Source organism: Miniopterus natalensis, chromosome 5 (assembly GCF_054644295.1).
Source record: "Miniopterus natalensis isolate mMinNat1 chromosome 5, mMinNat1.hap1, whole genome shotgun sequence".
In the NCBI taxonomy this organism is placed as follows: Eukaryota; Metazoa; Chordata; class Mammalia; order Chiroptera; family Miniopteridae; genus Miniopterus; species Miniopterus natalensis.
Genome location: NC_142085.1, coordinates 58465918 through 58483606, shown reverse-complemented (window position 1 = coordinate 58483606; position 17689 = coordinate 58465918). Strand labels below are relative to the sequence as shown.

The 17689-nt window shown below is 34.6% G+C and overlaps 1 protein-coding gene across 6 annotated transcripts in view; it reads left to right on the top strand.

The window, feature by feature from the left end:
• The window catches only part of REV3L (REV3 like, DNA directed polymerase zeta catalytic subunit), a 127180-nt gene that overhangs the window by 11524 nt on the left and 97967 nt on the right, over nt 1-17689 (top strand). The window contains exon 1 of one of the 6 annotated variants that reach the window (XM_016217485.2): nt 776-1813. The exons of 4 other annotated variants lie outside the window; for them this stretch is intronic. In XM_016217485.2, coding sequence (XP_016072971.2) covers nt 1792-1813 — 22 coding nt within the window. In that variant the 5' untranslated portion in view covers nt 776-1791. Of the gene's footprint in view, nt 1-775; nt 1814-15332; nt 17484-17689 lie in introns of those variants that run through there. One more of the 6 variants, XM_016217486.2, reaches the window with a different exon arrangement.

Sequence of the window (17689 nt, the reverse complement as noted above, 5' to 3'; positions counted from 1 at the left end):
GTGGTATAAAATATTTTTATAAGCTTAATTTAATTAGACAATAGTATATAACTTGTGAAATTTAAAAAACTGAAACAGGTAAAGCAAAAATTTTCCTTGACCATAAATCCTTTTCCCCTCCCCACTTCTATCAGTTTTTGCATAACAAACCTCCCCAATATTTAGTGGTGTAAGACAGTAGCCATTTTTTAGCCCATAATTCTGGGCTGGGCTCAGTTAAGTTCTTTTTCTGCTTCTGGCTGGGCTGGCTTATGTGGCTGCAAATTAACTGATAGGTCAGTCGGAAGCTAATTGGTCTAGGATGGCTTTACTCATAGATCTGGATGTTGGTGCTGACTGTTGGCTGGGGTGGTGAGGGCAATGTGTCTCTAGTATGTGCTCTCCTTCATCTGGAGGCAGTAGTAGGGTTTACAGGAGCAGCAAGTGAAGGCAAGCCCCGTATATTTTTTGTTGTGCCTTGAGCCAAAGCAAATCACATGGCTAAACCCAGTGTGGGGGAGGCTTCCTAAGAGTGTGTGACTCGTTAGGAGGCAATCTCTACAACAATCTACTGTAGTGCTGTTGCTGGCTGACTCATTTTTCAGGAAACATTTGCCAGTGTGGCAGTACCCTGTAAGCAATTTATTCAACAATTCAGGTAAATTTAGTTAATTTGTTGTTCTTGTTTTATTTCATTCTCATCCTCCCTTAGCATCATTCCTGGTCCCATTCACTCAACATACATCTATTGAACATCCAGTAAATTCACAATAAGGTATCATAATGTGAGCAGCTGATGGAGCAGGACTGCTGTGTTCATTATGCAAGTTTCTTAAACTTGTCTACCTATCTGCTTTATTATATAAACAATTCTGTAAGAGTAGACAGTTATAAAGGTTGTTTCTTTTAAATGACCAACAGCCCATACTAGGCTCAATATCTGTTGTGTAATGCCTTTTTAAAACATCTTACAAGGATTTTATCAATGAGAAAAACTGTAATTAATACAAGGTTGTTTCAGTCTGTACTCCCACCAGCAATTTGAGACTTTTTTTGTCTTCACCAAGATTATGTTCTCAAATGTTTTGATCTTTGCCAATTTAATAGATAAAAACATAGATCTCAGTGTAGTTAATGTGCATTTCTTTTATTATGAGAGTGTCTTTCCATATGCTTGAACGCCATTTGTATTTCCTTTTCAGTGTACTACATTGTATCTTTCACCCATTTACCTGTTGCCAGTTGGTCTTTTGTTTTTTAATTCCATGGAACTCGTCATATATTAGAAAAATTGATCTCTCTGTCTGAATTGAGTTGCAAATATTTTTCCCATTTTGTTTATTCTTATGGTAAATACATTTTATTTAAACAACTTTTTTTTCATTTTATAAAGAGCTTTTATATCTTAAATGAGGCTATTGGATCAAGTTTAGCTGAAGTTACATTTACATATTAGGCATGGAAATGGAAGAAAAAGATTCTGACTTTATCACGTCTTTAAAGAACTAACCTTTTAAAACTCTGACTTAAAATGAACAATTTCAAAAGATCCTATCTTTGATTTACTTTTTTCTCTTCTAGGTTTGGTTCTATCATGAGACCACTCCTTTAAAAAATAAAGCAAGATTTTTTTATTTGATTTTTCAGAGAGAGAGAGAAAGAGAAACATCAACAGGCTGCCTCCTGCATGCCCCCACCAGGGATGGACCAGCAACCTTTTGCTGCAAGGGGCATCGCTCAACCAATTAAGCCACACTGACCAGGGCTACTCTTTTTTACAGCCTAAGGATCATCCTTTGGAGAGCTTTTTAGATGATTAGACTGTGCAACACAGGTAGAAAATACTTTGCCACATAGAATAAACTGTTAATGTTGCTTTGAGTTTTACAACACATATAGTGGTAGTGGTTCAAACAGTGCTCTAATTTATATATAACCTTCAGCCTATTCAGTCAACCTTTACTCTGTAGCTATATTAGGGTGGGTAGATTAGGCTAGCCTTTACCCAGTGGGCCCCATAGGGAATAGATGGAGAAAGAGACTGTGAGGTTTTTGAGAAAGCACTAATGTTAACTACTACCTAAATAATGCCTTGCATTTTAGATAAGATTGGAAGGAGCTAGGAAGAGAGGGTAGCAGAGGCATCTGTGATGGGTGCCGCATCTGACATTATGAAATACTTTGAGTTCTTCCTTTGACCTCTATGTAAAAGGAGATTAGGAAACTGGACGGCTAGACAGATTAGCATGTTTTGAGTTACTTAATTTTTTTCCAAAAGTCTTTAAAGTTGGCAAACCCTTTATATGTAATTTTACCCAGCATCAAAAAAGCAAAACCAAACAGGAATCTTTAATTGATTTATAGTAGGGAATGGTCGAAAGCCAGTTTTTGCCATATTTTTACATAGTTTTTAAATTTTCAAAACTATTGAGGTGTTCTTTAAGGTCTGTTATATCATCAGTATTTTTATAAATGTTCCTTTGACAATTAAAAAATGTTTTCTACTTATTGATATCAAATTGTTGACATACTATTGTTTCCTTGATTAATCCTTTTTAAAAATTTTAACATTTCTGAGGCTGTCATACATTTCAGTGTGCACATTTAATATAGTAATTTTCCCTCCTGAAAAGCTGATATTATACTGATGGGGAATCTTATAATAGATGACTTCCTAAAGAAAGTATGACAGATTGTAATTTGTTTGCGTCTTTTATACACCTTTTTAAAAAAATTTAATCTGTCTTTGGTTCATGGAATGATATTCTTTCCACTTACATTGTGTTTTTGGAAGTCATCTATGTTGAATAAAAAGCTGTAATTCATTTATTTTCACTGCTATATAGTATTGCATTATATGGCTATACCACAATTTTATTTATTCATTCTGCTGTTATGGACATTTGTGTTGTTTCTTGTTTTTATCCCCAATAACAAACAATGCTGTTATGAAAACTGTTGTACATGTCTGCTAGTGCATGTATATACAAACTTATCATGGTTATACTGTGGGTGGAATTGCTAATTAGGGTGTGCACATCTCTGCTTTATTAGGAAAGCCAAGTTATTTTCCATACTGGTTCTACCAAGCTATACTCCCACCAGCAGTGTATGAGGGCTTCTGATATCAGCATTTAGAATTATCAGACTTCTTAAGTCTTTAATTCTTGTAGGTGTAAATGGTATATTGTGAGTTTGCACAATTTTTCTCACTAGTAACGTTGAATTTTTCCAAGTTTATCATCTGCTTGTTCTATCAAATATTGAAGGGAGTGTTGAAGTCTCCAACTTGTGCATTTGTCTATGTCTCTCAGTTCTGTCATTTTTTGCTTCATGTATTTTGAAGTTTTGTTAGATCCATACCTACTTGGGATTATTATGTCTTCTTGATGAAATGGCCTCTTTATCCCTGGTATTATTCCTTGTTCTGAAGTCTTCCTTGTGTGTTACTAATATAGCCACTCCAGCTTTCTTTTGATTAGTGTTTACATGTTATATCATGTCAAGAATTGTGCAGGATCTGAGATTTTACCTTCTTACAAGCTAACAAGTTAACTTGCCAAAAATTTAATAGATGCTGGTAATAGACATGAGATTCCTGGATCTCCACTTTATTATCTATTAATAAGGAGGAACTGGAGAGATGGTTGCAGGCCAAGTACTGAGTAGTAGTTTCAAAGACAGCTGCCTCAACAGAGGCCGATGGAGAATTGTCTTCGGACATATCTTTTCATACTTTTACTTTCGACCCATTTATGTTTTTGCATTTAAAATGGGTTTGTTGTAGACAGAATAATATAATTGGGTTTACTTGTTTATCTAGTCTGACAATCTCTGTCTTTTAATTGGTGTGTTTAGATTGTTTGCATTTAATGTAATTAGTAATATGGTTGGACTAAAAGCTATCACTGTGCTGTTTTCTGTTCTATCCTTTGCTCTTTTGTCCTCTTTTGGATTACTTGAGTATTTTTTTTATTATTCCATTTCTCTTCACTATTTGCTTACTTATTTATACCTCTTTTTGAAATCATTTTAGTGGCAGCCCTGAGGTTTGCAATATATGTTTGTAACTAATCACAGTCTTTCGTCATATAATAGCACATAGCTGCAAATACTTTACAACTGTGTACTCCCAATTCTTCCTGCTCATCTCGTGCTTTTGTTTTCATTCATTTTACTTTTGCATGTGCTATCAACATATAAATAATTTGCTACTATTTTTACTTTAGACACATATCTTTTAGAGCAATTACAAATAAAAAATAAAGTTATATATTTCATTTATGTCATTTTTAGTGTGTTGATTTCTTTGTATGGATACAGTTTTCTGTCTGGTATCATATTCCATCTGTCTGAAGAACTTCCTTTAACATTTATTTTAGGGCAAGTCTGGTGGTAATGAATTATCTCCTATTTGTTTTTCTGCAACCCTTTTTTTTCTTTATTTTTATGAAATATTTTTGCTGAGTATAGAATTGTGGATTGTCTTTTTTTTCTTTCAGCACTTAAAAGATGTCATTCTGTTATCTTGCTTACATAGTTTTGCTGTAATTCTTATTTTTTATTTTTCTGTATGTAAAGTGTTGTTTCTTTTTTTTCCTTTTGGCTATCATTAAAATATTTCTCTGTCTTTGGATATGGTGTGTCTTAATATGACATGTCTTTAGCTTTGAATATGATGTGTCTATTTTCTTTTGTTTAATCATCTCTGGACATCTTGGTTCTTTGGTTTGATATCTTTTATTTAATGTGAAAATTTCTCAGCCATTTTTTCATGTATTTCTTTTGACCTGTTTTCTCTTACTTCTCCTTAAGTGACTTCAAGTAAATGTATGTTAGACCATAAGATACTGTCTCACCCTCACCAGTGGTTCAGGTGGTTGGAAGTCAGCCTGTGCGCTGAAAGGTTGCTGGTTCGAAACCCGGTCAGGGTACTTGCCCGGGTTACAGGCTCGATCCCCAGTAGGGGGTGTGCAGGAGGCAGCCCTGGCCTTCCTCTCTCTCTAAAAATCAATACAAATATAAATATTTTAAAAGATACTGTCTCACCCTAGCTGGTTTGGCTCAGTGGTTAGATCGTCGGCCTGTGGACTGAAGGGTCCCAGGTTCGCTTCTGGCCAAGGGCACGTACGTCTGTTGCAGGTTCAATCCCTGCCCCAGTTGGGGAATGTGCAGGAGGCAACCAGTCAATGTTTCTCTCTCTCCCCTCCCCCCGTTCCACTCTCTCTGAAAAGCAATGGAAAAAATATCCTCAGGTGAGGATTAAAAAACAAAACAAAACCAAAAAAAAGATATAGCCCTCGTATGATTTGTTCTGGGTTTTTTCTTTTTATTCTACTCTTTTTTTCCTGATATGAGATTTATCTTTTAAGGAGATTTCCTTGATGACAAGGGTTATTGTTGTTATTACTTAAACATTGATATTTCAGAGGGTTAAGCTTTAATGTTAGACGCATATACTTTTTGGCAACTAGAGATCTTTCAAATTATTAGTAAAACAAGATCATAGTAAGTTTTGTTCCAACTAAAAATGGATTGACTCAATTTTGGGACCACTAGATATGGCCCAGGATATGACTGTTATAACGATAGAATATAATGTAATAATTCTAATGACTTACGAACTAAGTAAGGTATGTTTTTTAGAGTTATATGTCAGAATGTTCTTTTATTTTTCTATATGTTAATCACTTGAAAGTCATTAGATTTCCATGCTGAATTATGCTTGTTATAATAATAAATACTTAATTTGTAATAAAAATAATATTACTGCCCGGCCGGGCATGGCTCAGCGGTTGAGCGTCAACCTGGGATCCAGGTGATTGAGGTTTGGTTCCTGGTCAGGGCACATGCCTGGGTTGTGGGCTCGATCAATGACTCATCATTGATGTTTCTGTCTCTCTCTCTCCCTCTCCTTTCCTCTCTCTGAAATCAATAAAGATATATTTAAAAATAAATAATATTACCTATTATCGGATAGCTAGACCCAGATATGTTTATTTTATTCTCACAGGACTATGTAGAATTAAATAAACATGAGGTACAATACAAGTAAGAAATCAACATGTTTTGGTTTTTTATAGTCTATTAGTTGAGAAAGTGGTTTGGAAGTATAAATGGCATACCTTTTAGATGAGATTTTTTTACATATAGAAAATTTAAGACCATGAAAAATTAATAAAACAATATAATTAAAACAAACTTAGAATGTGAAAACATCAAAGTGTGGAAAAAATTTTGAGTATATATAGATGCCTTGAATGACCAAAAGTGATAAATGAGATTTAGTTTGTTTTTTAAATTACATGGTAGATGAATAAAAAGGAATATTATCTCAAAAGGAAAGCAAGCCCAGCTGGTGTGGCTAAGTGGTTGAGTGTTGACCCATGAACCAGGTTACCAGTTCAATTTCCTGTTCAGGGCACCTGCCCGGGTTTCGGGCTCAATACCCAGTAGGAGGTGTGCAGGAGGCAGCCGATCAATGTTTCTCAGTCATTGATGTTTCTATCTCTCTATCCCTCTTCCTTCCTCTCTCTCTAAAATCAATAAAAACATTTTTAAAAAAGGAAAGTAAAATATGCTTCTAATTTTTTTCACTTACATCCATTGAGATATGTCAGATTTATAAAATAAAGAATATTTGGATATGTCGGATTCAAGTGTCTAAAAGTTTAATAATTTTTTTTACATTTGAAATCTGAAGCTTATTATTGTAGAATGGGTATTAGTATCTTTAAAAAAGTTGTTTTGGGGGAACTGGTTTATTATAAGCACTTTTATGTGCTCTCCGCTTTATCTGGTAAGATTCCTTGTCATGATACATTATACTTTTTCACAGAGAGGAAAAGTTTTGTTTGACCCATGTTTCAGTAGCTGGTAGATTTTGAAATGGGAACATCTCCAGGTTGATATTGGAGAATAGCCACATAAAAGGACAAGGGGCCAAATGCATGCAGCATTTGTTTTTTTGGCAGAAAACCCCAGTATGTACAGATTCTTTTAAAAAATCCAAGTAAACCTGATCGTGGGCAGTTTCTTGTTTAGTGTTAAATTTCCACTAAAGCCCCAGCACACACTCAAGAACAGAGGGTCAAGTTTCTGTTGACAACTATGACACTTTTTGCCTCTACTTTTGCAATTGTAGAACCAGAACAGGAAATTGTTTTTCCTCTGATAAAAAGGAAGACTAAATTAGTTAAATACAATTGCAACCTTGATTCTACACATACATGTACACACACACACACACACAGAAGTGATAATGCATAGTATTCTTTTATCAGAGTTCTTTGATGCATTGTAAGGCTTTGGTAAATATTTATGAAGGAATGGAGTTATTTCTTTATATATAATTTAAAGAGATGAAAAACCCTTACATGTAGACTATGAACTTTTAAATCCATTCTGTTTCCATTGTTTCTAGAAGTATTCCTGAGTTTTATTCTGGGAGTAGTTTCACACTTTTAATGCTTATTTTTGGAAATAGTTTGACACTTTCAATGCGTGGTTAGGTGGGACCAGAGCAAACTTTATTTAGGGCTCATTTTTCTTTACTACTGAGGCAGTAACCTTATGATTATTTTACCTGATGTCCTGTGTAGTGAGATTTTTTTCTGAATGAAACGCAAATTATTCTGGCCACTGTTTGAGCCCCTGGGATTGTTCCCTCTGTCCCTTCTAATTGAGTCTCTTTCTGCTTCCAGTAGATTCTTCACAAGCATGTGCTGATATTACTCAATAAAGACTTGAGAGGGGGATTCTCTGCAGATTTATTCCACTCTCTCTGCAACTCTCTCCTCTCTGGTACTCTACTAGACAAATTCTAGTAAGTTTGACCTCCCAGTTTCCTCAACTCAGGGAGATGACGGTCCTACCTGGGTCCACCTGGGTTCCTTCTCCCTCTACTCCCTGAAAACTAAGAGCTGTTGGAGGGAGGCTCACTTTGTTTCCCTTCTCTTGGGGATTATTCTCCTATACCAGCCATTATCCAATGTCTGAAAACCGTTGTTTCATATATTTCTCTGTTTTCTGTGTGTGTGTGTTGTTTTTTTAGTTGTTTCAGGCGGGAAGGCAAACCTGTTCCCTATTTACTCCACCTGGAATGGAAGCTCTTGTCTATTCCTTTTTTAAAGATTCAACTCAAGTATTAACTCCTCTCCAGAATGTTTCCTAATCCATTTTCTAGTCAAGAATTATTTAGTTGCAAAGAACAGAAGCCCTTTCAAGGAAGCTCTAATAAAAGGAGATTTATTGTTATAATGCAGAGAAATCTCTCAGATCTTTATCATATGGTACAGACAGGTCTGGCTTCTCTTCCATTCCATTTCCTGAACACCAGTGTCCTCTGCAGTGTTCTTTCCATTTGCCTTTGGCTTTCAGCTCTAGTCCATATACTACATCATCAGATTACCTATTTATGTGAATGGCCCCAAGTAGTAAGAAAATTAATATTAATCTTGGGTAAGCAGAGTTCAATAGTGACATGACTGATTAATAATACAATTAAAGTAATTTTTAATTTAAAAAAATTAAATAAGTTTTTAATGTAAGAAATACCAACCTATAAATTCTAAGTAGGAAGTTTAAGTCTCAGATAATAGTAAACACAATGTTTATACCAAGACAGCTCAGATATTTTTCTCTCTCTTTGATTATTAAGTAATATGATTCATCTATAAACATTTACAGAGCATATATTATGTACCAGACACTGTCCAAAGCACTAGTGATAGAAAGGAACTTATACTCTAGAAAAGGGTTTGGCAAACTGAGAACCAAGTCCAGTTCTATCACCTCTTTTTGTAACTAAAGTTTTATTAGATCACAGCCCCTTCCATTTATTTACATATTATCTAATGTTGTTTTCATGCTTCTTCAAGATTTGAGTAGTTGCAGCAAAGACTTTATGGCCAACAAACCCTAAAAATGTAATATTTGTCCTATTACGGAAAAAGTTTGTCAACCCCTGGCTTAAGGTGATTTTATATATAAAATTTGAGTTCTTTTTGCAGTGTCAAGACCTTCTTTAATTAGGTCTTAGACTTTGCCTAAAATTAATATTTAGAAAGAGATTAAGTTACTTTCCTAAAGTCCTGACATTTTAAAGTTCTTGGTTTCATTCATTAAGACCACAGGATTGTTTTCTTTCTTAATTAATTCTGGTTGGATTTGAAATATCTCACATGAGGGCATCTGAGTTTGTTGGTGATTCAGAACACATGTGGTGTGGTATTTGGCAAGATGCTAAAGGCCAAGTGTTGCAACCACCCACATAACAATCTTTTGCAAACCATCAAGTGTTATTTGTCATTTTAGCAATAAAAAAAGATTTTTCCCCCTACAGTATGTTAAAACAAAAAGTAATATACTTTGAGATGGTAGGTATACTTGAAAATTAACTTGTTTTCAAATATAAAAAACACGAAAGCTCAGGAAATATCATTGAGTCTAAAAGTGCTTGTGAGGTTAGTAATCAGTATATAGTTCCTGTGTGTTCATGGTTATTAGTTAAGCAAAGAAGTCTTACACATATTTGCATGAAGTCATTTACCTTTTAAGTTTCTGCTACTATAACAAGAATAGATCTGTTATTTTTAATATGTACCTCTCTCTTTAAAGTATCATAGCTGCTAATCTTAATATCAAATGCTAGAGTCTATGGAGCAGTAGGAGTTTCCCTCTGAAGAGAATCTAAGTAAGAAAAAGTAAAGTGTCTCTGTGATTTAGGGGGTTTTTATAACTAAAGTAACTATCCCAGTGTGTCTGGGATTATACTAATTTATGTAATTATTAATAGTGTCCCCCTTTATTCTCAAAAATCCTAACTTGGTTGACAAGTTATATGGTCACCCTATTTATCTATAATGTTGATGGTTGAACAGCTGGATCTGCTTTAAAGTTTAGCATTTAAAAAGCCTCAGCATGTATTCTGATTCTAAATTTCACAGGAGAGCTGGTGGATTGATGGCTGCAAGATAGCACAGTTGTTAAAGTGAAACTTAACTCGTACACAGACTCATCTGATAGTAAAAACCTAGATTATGTGTGTCTCTATGGCACAAAATCATTGAATCCCCACTGTTAGAAATTAACTTCATATGTTATGTTTAGGGACTTCTCAGACTCTCTCCAGTCTTCTTTTTAGGCTTTCCTTTCCCCATTTTTCTCATTACTATGAGCCCTATATTTTAGCCCCACTTACATATATGGATTTTCCTGAATATATCCTGAACTTTTTCTAACACCTATACCTTTCCTATATTGTTCCCTCCATTTTTTTTCCTGCTCTACCTTTTTCAGTCTCCTTTTCCTCTCTATGCCTGTTAAATTCCTACTCATCCTTTAAAGTCCAGTACAAGTATTATTTCCATGAAGCCTTTTTTGCTACACCCCCCATTCTAATTAATTTTTCTTTTTTCTGGATTTCCTGAACATTCTGTTTCCATCTCTGATATGTCTTATAATGTAACTTGGTGCCCAAACCTTATTTTCAGGTCTTTAAAGGTAAGAGAAGACTAATTCATTTTAAAATTCACGTTACCTATACAAGGCCTTTTATATATTAAGTGCTCAATAAAAATGTATGGTCAATTGTTGGCATATTCCCCTAATTTCTTTAGAACAAGTAGGCCAGAAAGTATTTTAGAAAGAGATTTTCTTTGCAAGCTCTGTAAGGGTATTTTGACTATGTTAATTTCTAAATTTATTTAATACCTTTAATTTTCTTTTTACCTTCAGTCTTGTTAACAGATTTTTCTTCAGATAGAAGTACATTCTCATTGGCATTTTACCTAGGACTAAAAGTTTCTAGTTTTCCTTCCTTTCAAGACAGCTTTCCATGCTCTAAGAGCTTCTTACGTTCTTTTCCCATTAACATCTTATTTAGTTAATTCTTGAAAAAGATGAGATGATCTGTTGCCTGACTACCTACGTTAGTTCTCTGAGTTAATCAGTGCCTTCCATAAATCTCCCTCACCTTGTCTACTGTATTTCTGGGGAAGAAGTAGGAAGAAAAGTATTATGTTCTCTTTGGCAGAAGAGAGAAGTTTACCTTAAACTGCTTTGTAAATTTTTTCTAATGGCAGAAAGGAACAGTGAGCAGGTGACATTACCTCCCTGGCTTTTTATTTTCTTTCAAGTGAATAATTTCATTAGCCTTAGAATTGGGAAAGCCTGTGGCTAGCTTCTTAGGCACATTATCTGGACTATATAAAAAAAATTTTATTTTGTTTTGTTTTTGGTGAAAGTAGAAGTTCACAGGAATTTTCAGAACCCAAAACCAAAAGGTAACCCAAATTCTAAACAGCAGTCTTTGCCATAGCTGTTAGTAATCAAACTGTCACTTATCCTTGATCTAGTTACTGGCAGTTGGAAAGTTTTGTTATTGAATTCTATTCAATGCTCTTATCACCTTAAAGTTTTACTTTTCCTCACTCAGAATAATAATTGGCATTTTATTTCAGATAAATTACGAGCGAAGGATTGTGACTTGTAAATGAAATAGGATAAATCATTTAGTCTCATATCTCATTTGTGTTATAGACTAAGTTCTTGAGTCATCATATATGTGATAGATTGCTTCAATTTAAAGTTAATCTGTTCTCATGTTAGAATTAGGATTATAACACAAAGGCTATATTACTCCTACCCCTGTTATTATGGGAGCATTTCAAATTAATATAGCCTCTTTAGGTGCTCAGCAAGTACACTTTTACTTTGCTTTGTTCTTGTGAGATGGACATTGTTTTGGACTACCTGAGAATTCTGGAAACCTGTTAGAGGGGAACCTTACAATGGGGCTTACATCAAATATAATAAATCCCATAGATTCATTCATAGCCTCTGAGGAAGACATCACATTCTCCCAGTTACTTCAACTTCAGGAAATTCGTCTAGATTTGGCCACGAGGCAGGTTATATATGCTTTGGGCAATGGAAGAGGTGGTTAGACAGTCCAACCAAATGGCCATCTCATTCGTGGTGTTTCCCTACTTTTGGTTTTTTGATCCATGGTAATGACTTAGGGTCACCTTGAATGGTGCCACCACAGACTTTCATCATGGGAGGAAAGTAATAGTATTTGATCGTTCAAAAAAATTCTTACCCTTAGATCAGAATAACTAAATTAGTTGTGGTCTAACAACGAGCTTAAAGGTTGTGGGTTGAAGAAGAACTTTCTTTTATGTTTTAAGGAGATAAGATTTTCTAAGTAGGGGATTTAGAAATGGATGACTTGGCAGACTTGAGAAGGGACTCAAAAGACTGAAAATTGTCTAGAAATGCTAGAATTAGGTACTCCTCTTGGCATTTTGTGAGGTTAAACAGGAGAAATTGGTGAATATATAAATTATTTTCATTTAAAACAGAATATAGGGTAAATGTTTAGGAGATATTATTAAGAAACACCAAGTAAATTTGGAATCGGCATTGGCAGTAGCAAAGATTAAGAAGGAATATGGATAATGAAGAAATGTCAATGTTAATTGTATAGATATTCTTAAAGGTTTTTCAATGACCTTTCAGTTTTGTATATTTTTCTTTCCTATAAATTCATTAGAGAGTATCATAGTGGTTATTTTTTTTTAATTTATTATTATAAATAGGTACTTTCTTATAAGTCATTAATTTTATTTTATAAAAACTATATCCCTGGAGGGTTTCTTTGTTTGATTTTTAACTTCTTTGAAGTGGTACTTTGGTACAGTGAAAAGAACACCAACTAAGAATCAAGAGCTTAGAATGCTTCTGGTTCTGAGGTCCTTAGAATTCTTCTGTTAACTTTGTGACTCTAGGTACTCTGAATCTTTTCTCTCATATGTAAAATGGGTAAACAAATTGTGATATGTCCGTACAAGGAGTTACTATGAAGCAATAAAAAGGAATGAACTACAATGCATGTGATGTCATGGATTAATATCAAAATCACTGTGATGGGCAAAAGAATTAAGACACAAAAAATAGTACAGTGTGATTTCACTTTTATGAAGTGCTAGACAAAACTATTATGAAAAATCACAACAGTGATTGCCTTGGAGGAGATGGAATCAACTGAAAAGTGGCAAGAGGGATTTTGGGGGGTAATGGAAATGGGAAATGTTCTATGATAAAGATACACATACTTGTCAAAACGAGTCAAAGTACAATTAGTATTTATACATTTCACAATATGGAAAAGAAAAGAACAGTAAACAAATACTAAATTTTACTTAGCAGATAATGTCTTTTTCAGTGGTAGTGAGTAATTCTAAAACTTCCTTTTTATGTTTTCTAAGCTTGTGTAAATGAGTAAATATATTTAGGATAATGGGATCCAGATTTCTCACTGTTGGGCAAGAGAGAAACATAGACATGGGGACAACTAGAATGTCTCTGGGGTGTTGGGTTGGAATTGGAGGTTGCTGTATGAACTCATAGTTTTCATTATATAGAGAGAAGGATAGATGGATAGAAAGAGAGATAAATGTAGGGGGAGGGAAGTGTATAACTATATAAATTTCCTAGCTCTGTGTGCTTAGGGGGTCTAAAAGTAATGACACCTCCATAGCAGTGAGCACACTTTGTGTCCAGACCTTGCTTTTTAAAAAACATTCTTGACTAAAAGCAACCAAGACTTCCTTCAAAGATAGCTAATTCTGTGGCTGGAGTAGAGAAAGTACAAGATGAGCCTAAAACATCTTATTGGTTCCAAAAATAAGAAAGTGTTCAAAGAATGATGGGAATATATCAAAAGGACACAGGAGTTCTGGTTTCCTCTCAGGCATGAAAGAAATTGAAGTCATTGCTATTGTCCTCGCTATAAAAATCAACATCTTTCCTTGGATCTATCAGAGGATTGAGGTCACAGAATAAAGCAATGCCCACAAAACTGGAGAAACAGGTGAATTCAGAGAATCACAGTTTACTGGGAACAGCGGCTGATGGAGCCGGAAACTGGTAGGAAAGCTTAAACTGTAACTGATGAACTGCTAGAAGCTGACTGGATTAGCCTGAAAGTTAAAAACTCCTGGGGGCCCAGTCTTAGGGGGACTCCCATATTATCATGAGTTTTTACTCTGCAAGATTTACCAGGTTCTCACAGTAAATTTTGGGGAAGGGGAGAATCATCTCATGCTTCCAGATGAGGGAGAGGAATAGTAACTATTTTGAAATATGCTCAGAACATTCTGTTCTCTACCTGTCCACCAGGGAAACTACTAGAGCCTAACCAATTTGGGGAAAGGGAAATACCCAACTCCAGCTCCCTCTTGTTGTCTTGCCTTGTTGTCTCATCTAAACTGATTGGTGGGGAAGCTGAGAGGCACTTGTGAAGGCCCCAGCCTGGGATACAGGCCTACTAAAAGTCCCAGGCCACGCGCACACACACACCAGCCCCCTACTCCCCAGTTTACCACCATATCAACAGTGCTCCTGTAAAATAATAGAGGATTATAGACTAAAGAACTACAAGGCTTGCCCTCAATTTAAGGACTTTATAGGAAAACTGAAGGACAACAGGAGAGACAAAAATAAGGATACTAGAAGAAATTTTAGCCCCTGATACATATAGCTAGAATAAATACAGCCTAAGTCCTAGTCAGATAGGGCAGAGATTTGGAGATTGTCAGACTGCGAATTTAAAAATCTGTGATTAATATTTTATGAGCTATAATGGAAAAAGCAGACAACATGCAGAAACAGATGGGTAGTATAAGCAGAGAGATGAAAATACTAGAAATTAAAAGCACTGTAACAGAATTGAAAATGCTTTTGATGCACTCATCAGAAGAAGAGAGGATGGAGCAAAAGAAATATTTGAAATAATAATGGCTGGAAACTTTCCAAATTAATGACAGACGCCAAACTACTGATCCAGGAAGCTCAGAGGAGACCAATGTAAATACCAGCCTACACCTAGGCATATCATATTCAAACTACAGGAAACCAAAGACAAAGAAAACCTTGAAAGAAACCAGAGGGTAAAAAACACCTTACCTGTTTGAGAAGAAGGCTAAGGATTACTTTGAACTTCTCAAACCATGTAAGCAAGAAGAGAGTGAATGAAATGTTTTGTGTTGGTAGGAAAAAATCAACCTAGAATTAAAAGACATAAACATAGTCCTAAGAAAAGTTCCCTTTAATTCATATATAAAAGTTGTAGGATATTCAGGGGGAGGGGAAAGGAGCCTTTGCTGCATCTACCTTTTGGCAGAGTAAATATTAAATGCAAGGGTGGGCAAAGGTGGGTTTACAGTTGTGAGTATGCAAAACACAGAGTTTATTCTTGTATTATTATTTATGTTATTATTTTTTTAAATATGTCTTTATTGATTTTAGAGAGAGGAAGGGAGAGGGAGAGAGAGAGAAACATCAATGATGAGAGTCATCGATGGGCTGCCTCCTGCACGCTCCCGACTGGGGATCGAGCCCGCAGCCCAGGCATGTGCCCTGACCAGGAATCGAACCGCGATCTCATGGATCCTAGATCGATGCTCAACCTCTGATCCATGCCCGGCCAGGCATTATGTTATCTATTTTTTCATATGAACTAACGTAGAACTACTTTTGCCCACCCCTGTACAGTATAATAGTTTGTTTATTGTCATTAAGTTTTTATTATCTAAAAAAACTTTTTTCATTGACAGTTCTTTCCTAATCTTTAATTTTGTTTTCTTTTTCTTTTGGTAATGATCACTTTACTGTAAGTGAAACATCTCTCTGTAATTTGACAAAATATCTTAATGTGATTCAAGGTTTAAAAATACTATACTTAGTGCATCATTAATTGGAAATAATGATGTATAAGTGGTTTTATAATGATTGTATTTCTCTCAATTAGTTCATAACTTATTTTTATGGTACAAATCCAGTAATTCATTTTAATGAATACGTTGACTACTGGTATATTCAAAATTAGATCTTCTCGTTAGAGACTTCCAAAGAAAACGATGACTATAGATAGGTTAAAAAATATTATAGAACAGCTTTACTCAGACAGGTCACATACCATACAATTTATGTATTTAAAGTATACAATTCATCAATTTTTAGTATATTCACAGAGTTGCGCAACCATCACCACAACCAATTTTAGAACATTTTTAGCACTCTAAAAAGAAATTCCATATTCAGTAGCAGTTACTATTCATTCCATCCAGTACCATCAGCCCTTACAACCACTAATAACCTTTCTGTCCCTATAAACTTAATTATTCTGAACATTTCAGATAAATGAAATCATATAATAAGCAATCTTTTGTGTCTGGCTTCTTTAACTTAGCAACGTTCTACAGTTTATTCATGTTATGGCATGTATCAGCACTTCATTCCTTTTTATGGCTGAACAGATATTCCACATTGTATGGATATTCCACATTATATTTATCCATTCATCAGTTGAAGGACATTTGGTTTAGTACCTACCACCTTTTGTCTATTATGAGTAATGCTGCTATGAACATTCACGTACAAGTTTTTGTGTAGAAGTACATTTTCATTTACCTTGGGCATATATCAAGGAGTAGAATGCTTGGTCATATGATGACTATGTTTAACCTTTTGAGGAAGCAGCTACACCATTTACCATTCCCACCAGCAGTGTTTGAGGTTTCCAGTTTCTCCACACTTGTTATTATTTGACTTTATGATTATAGCCAACCCAGTGGATGTGAAGTGGTGTTTCATTGTGGTTTTGATTTGCATTTCACTGATAGCTATTGACGTTGAGCATCTTTTCACATACTTATTGACCATTTGTGTATCTTCTTGGAGAAATGTCTATTCAGATCTTTTTCTGTTTTAAAATTGAGCTCTTTGTCTTTTTATTACTGAGTTGTAAGGGTTGTTTATTCTAGATACAAGCCTGTTATCAAGTATAATTTTCAAGTAGTTTCTCTTACTCTCTGAGTTGTCTTTTTTACTTTTTTGTGGATAGGTAAAACTTTAAGGTCTTTTATGTTCAGCTGCCAGAAAGTATAGCTGAACAATTTACAAATTAGATTTGTATAATCTAATCACCTATAAAATTATACATGTGTTTTTGAATGAAAATTCAGGCATTTATATACAAATTTGACTGGACAATAAATTTATCTCGATTAGCTATTAGTATTATTGCTTTAAATCATCTGAGGTGAATTTTCACATTGTAATCAGGTTATTAATTTTACTTTGAGACCTTGGATTACTTACCTTTCATTTGAAATACCCCAAAGATTAATGTGTGTGACCATTCTGGCTAAAATGTCTGAAACTAAAACTATTTATTTTAGAAACTAGAATTTTAGTTTTTATAGTGAAGGCTAATAAACACTGGCTTATTTTTATGACACTTAGTCTAAAAGGTACACATTGTTGTTTTTTGGTGGGGGTTTTTTTTTGTTGTTTTTTTTTAGATTCTGGCTTGAAACCACTGTTTCCAGTTTAAATTTTTAAGATTGGGCTTTTTAGGAAAATATGATGAAACACCATGGTGTGTGGGTCCTGAAGCAATATCCAAACTGAGGATTATAGTCACTGTGAAAGTCAAGGTAATTACTGATTTTTTTCTATAAAAATAATTGCAAACTAAATTAATACGAACTTTGGACACGTCATTTCATCAGATTCTTGACATATTTATAAAAGAACTTGTATTTATATTTTGCTGTTTATTTTACTGTTGTTTAATATGGAAAGTTCTTTAATTCATTCCAGTTAGTCCCCTTGCAAATAGGGGAAGATAGGAGGGCATTCG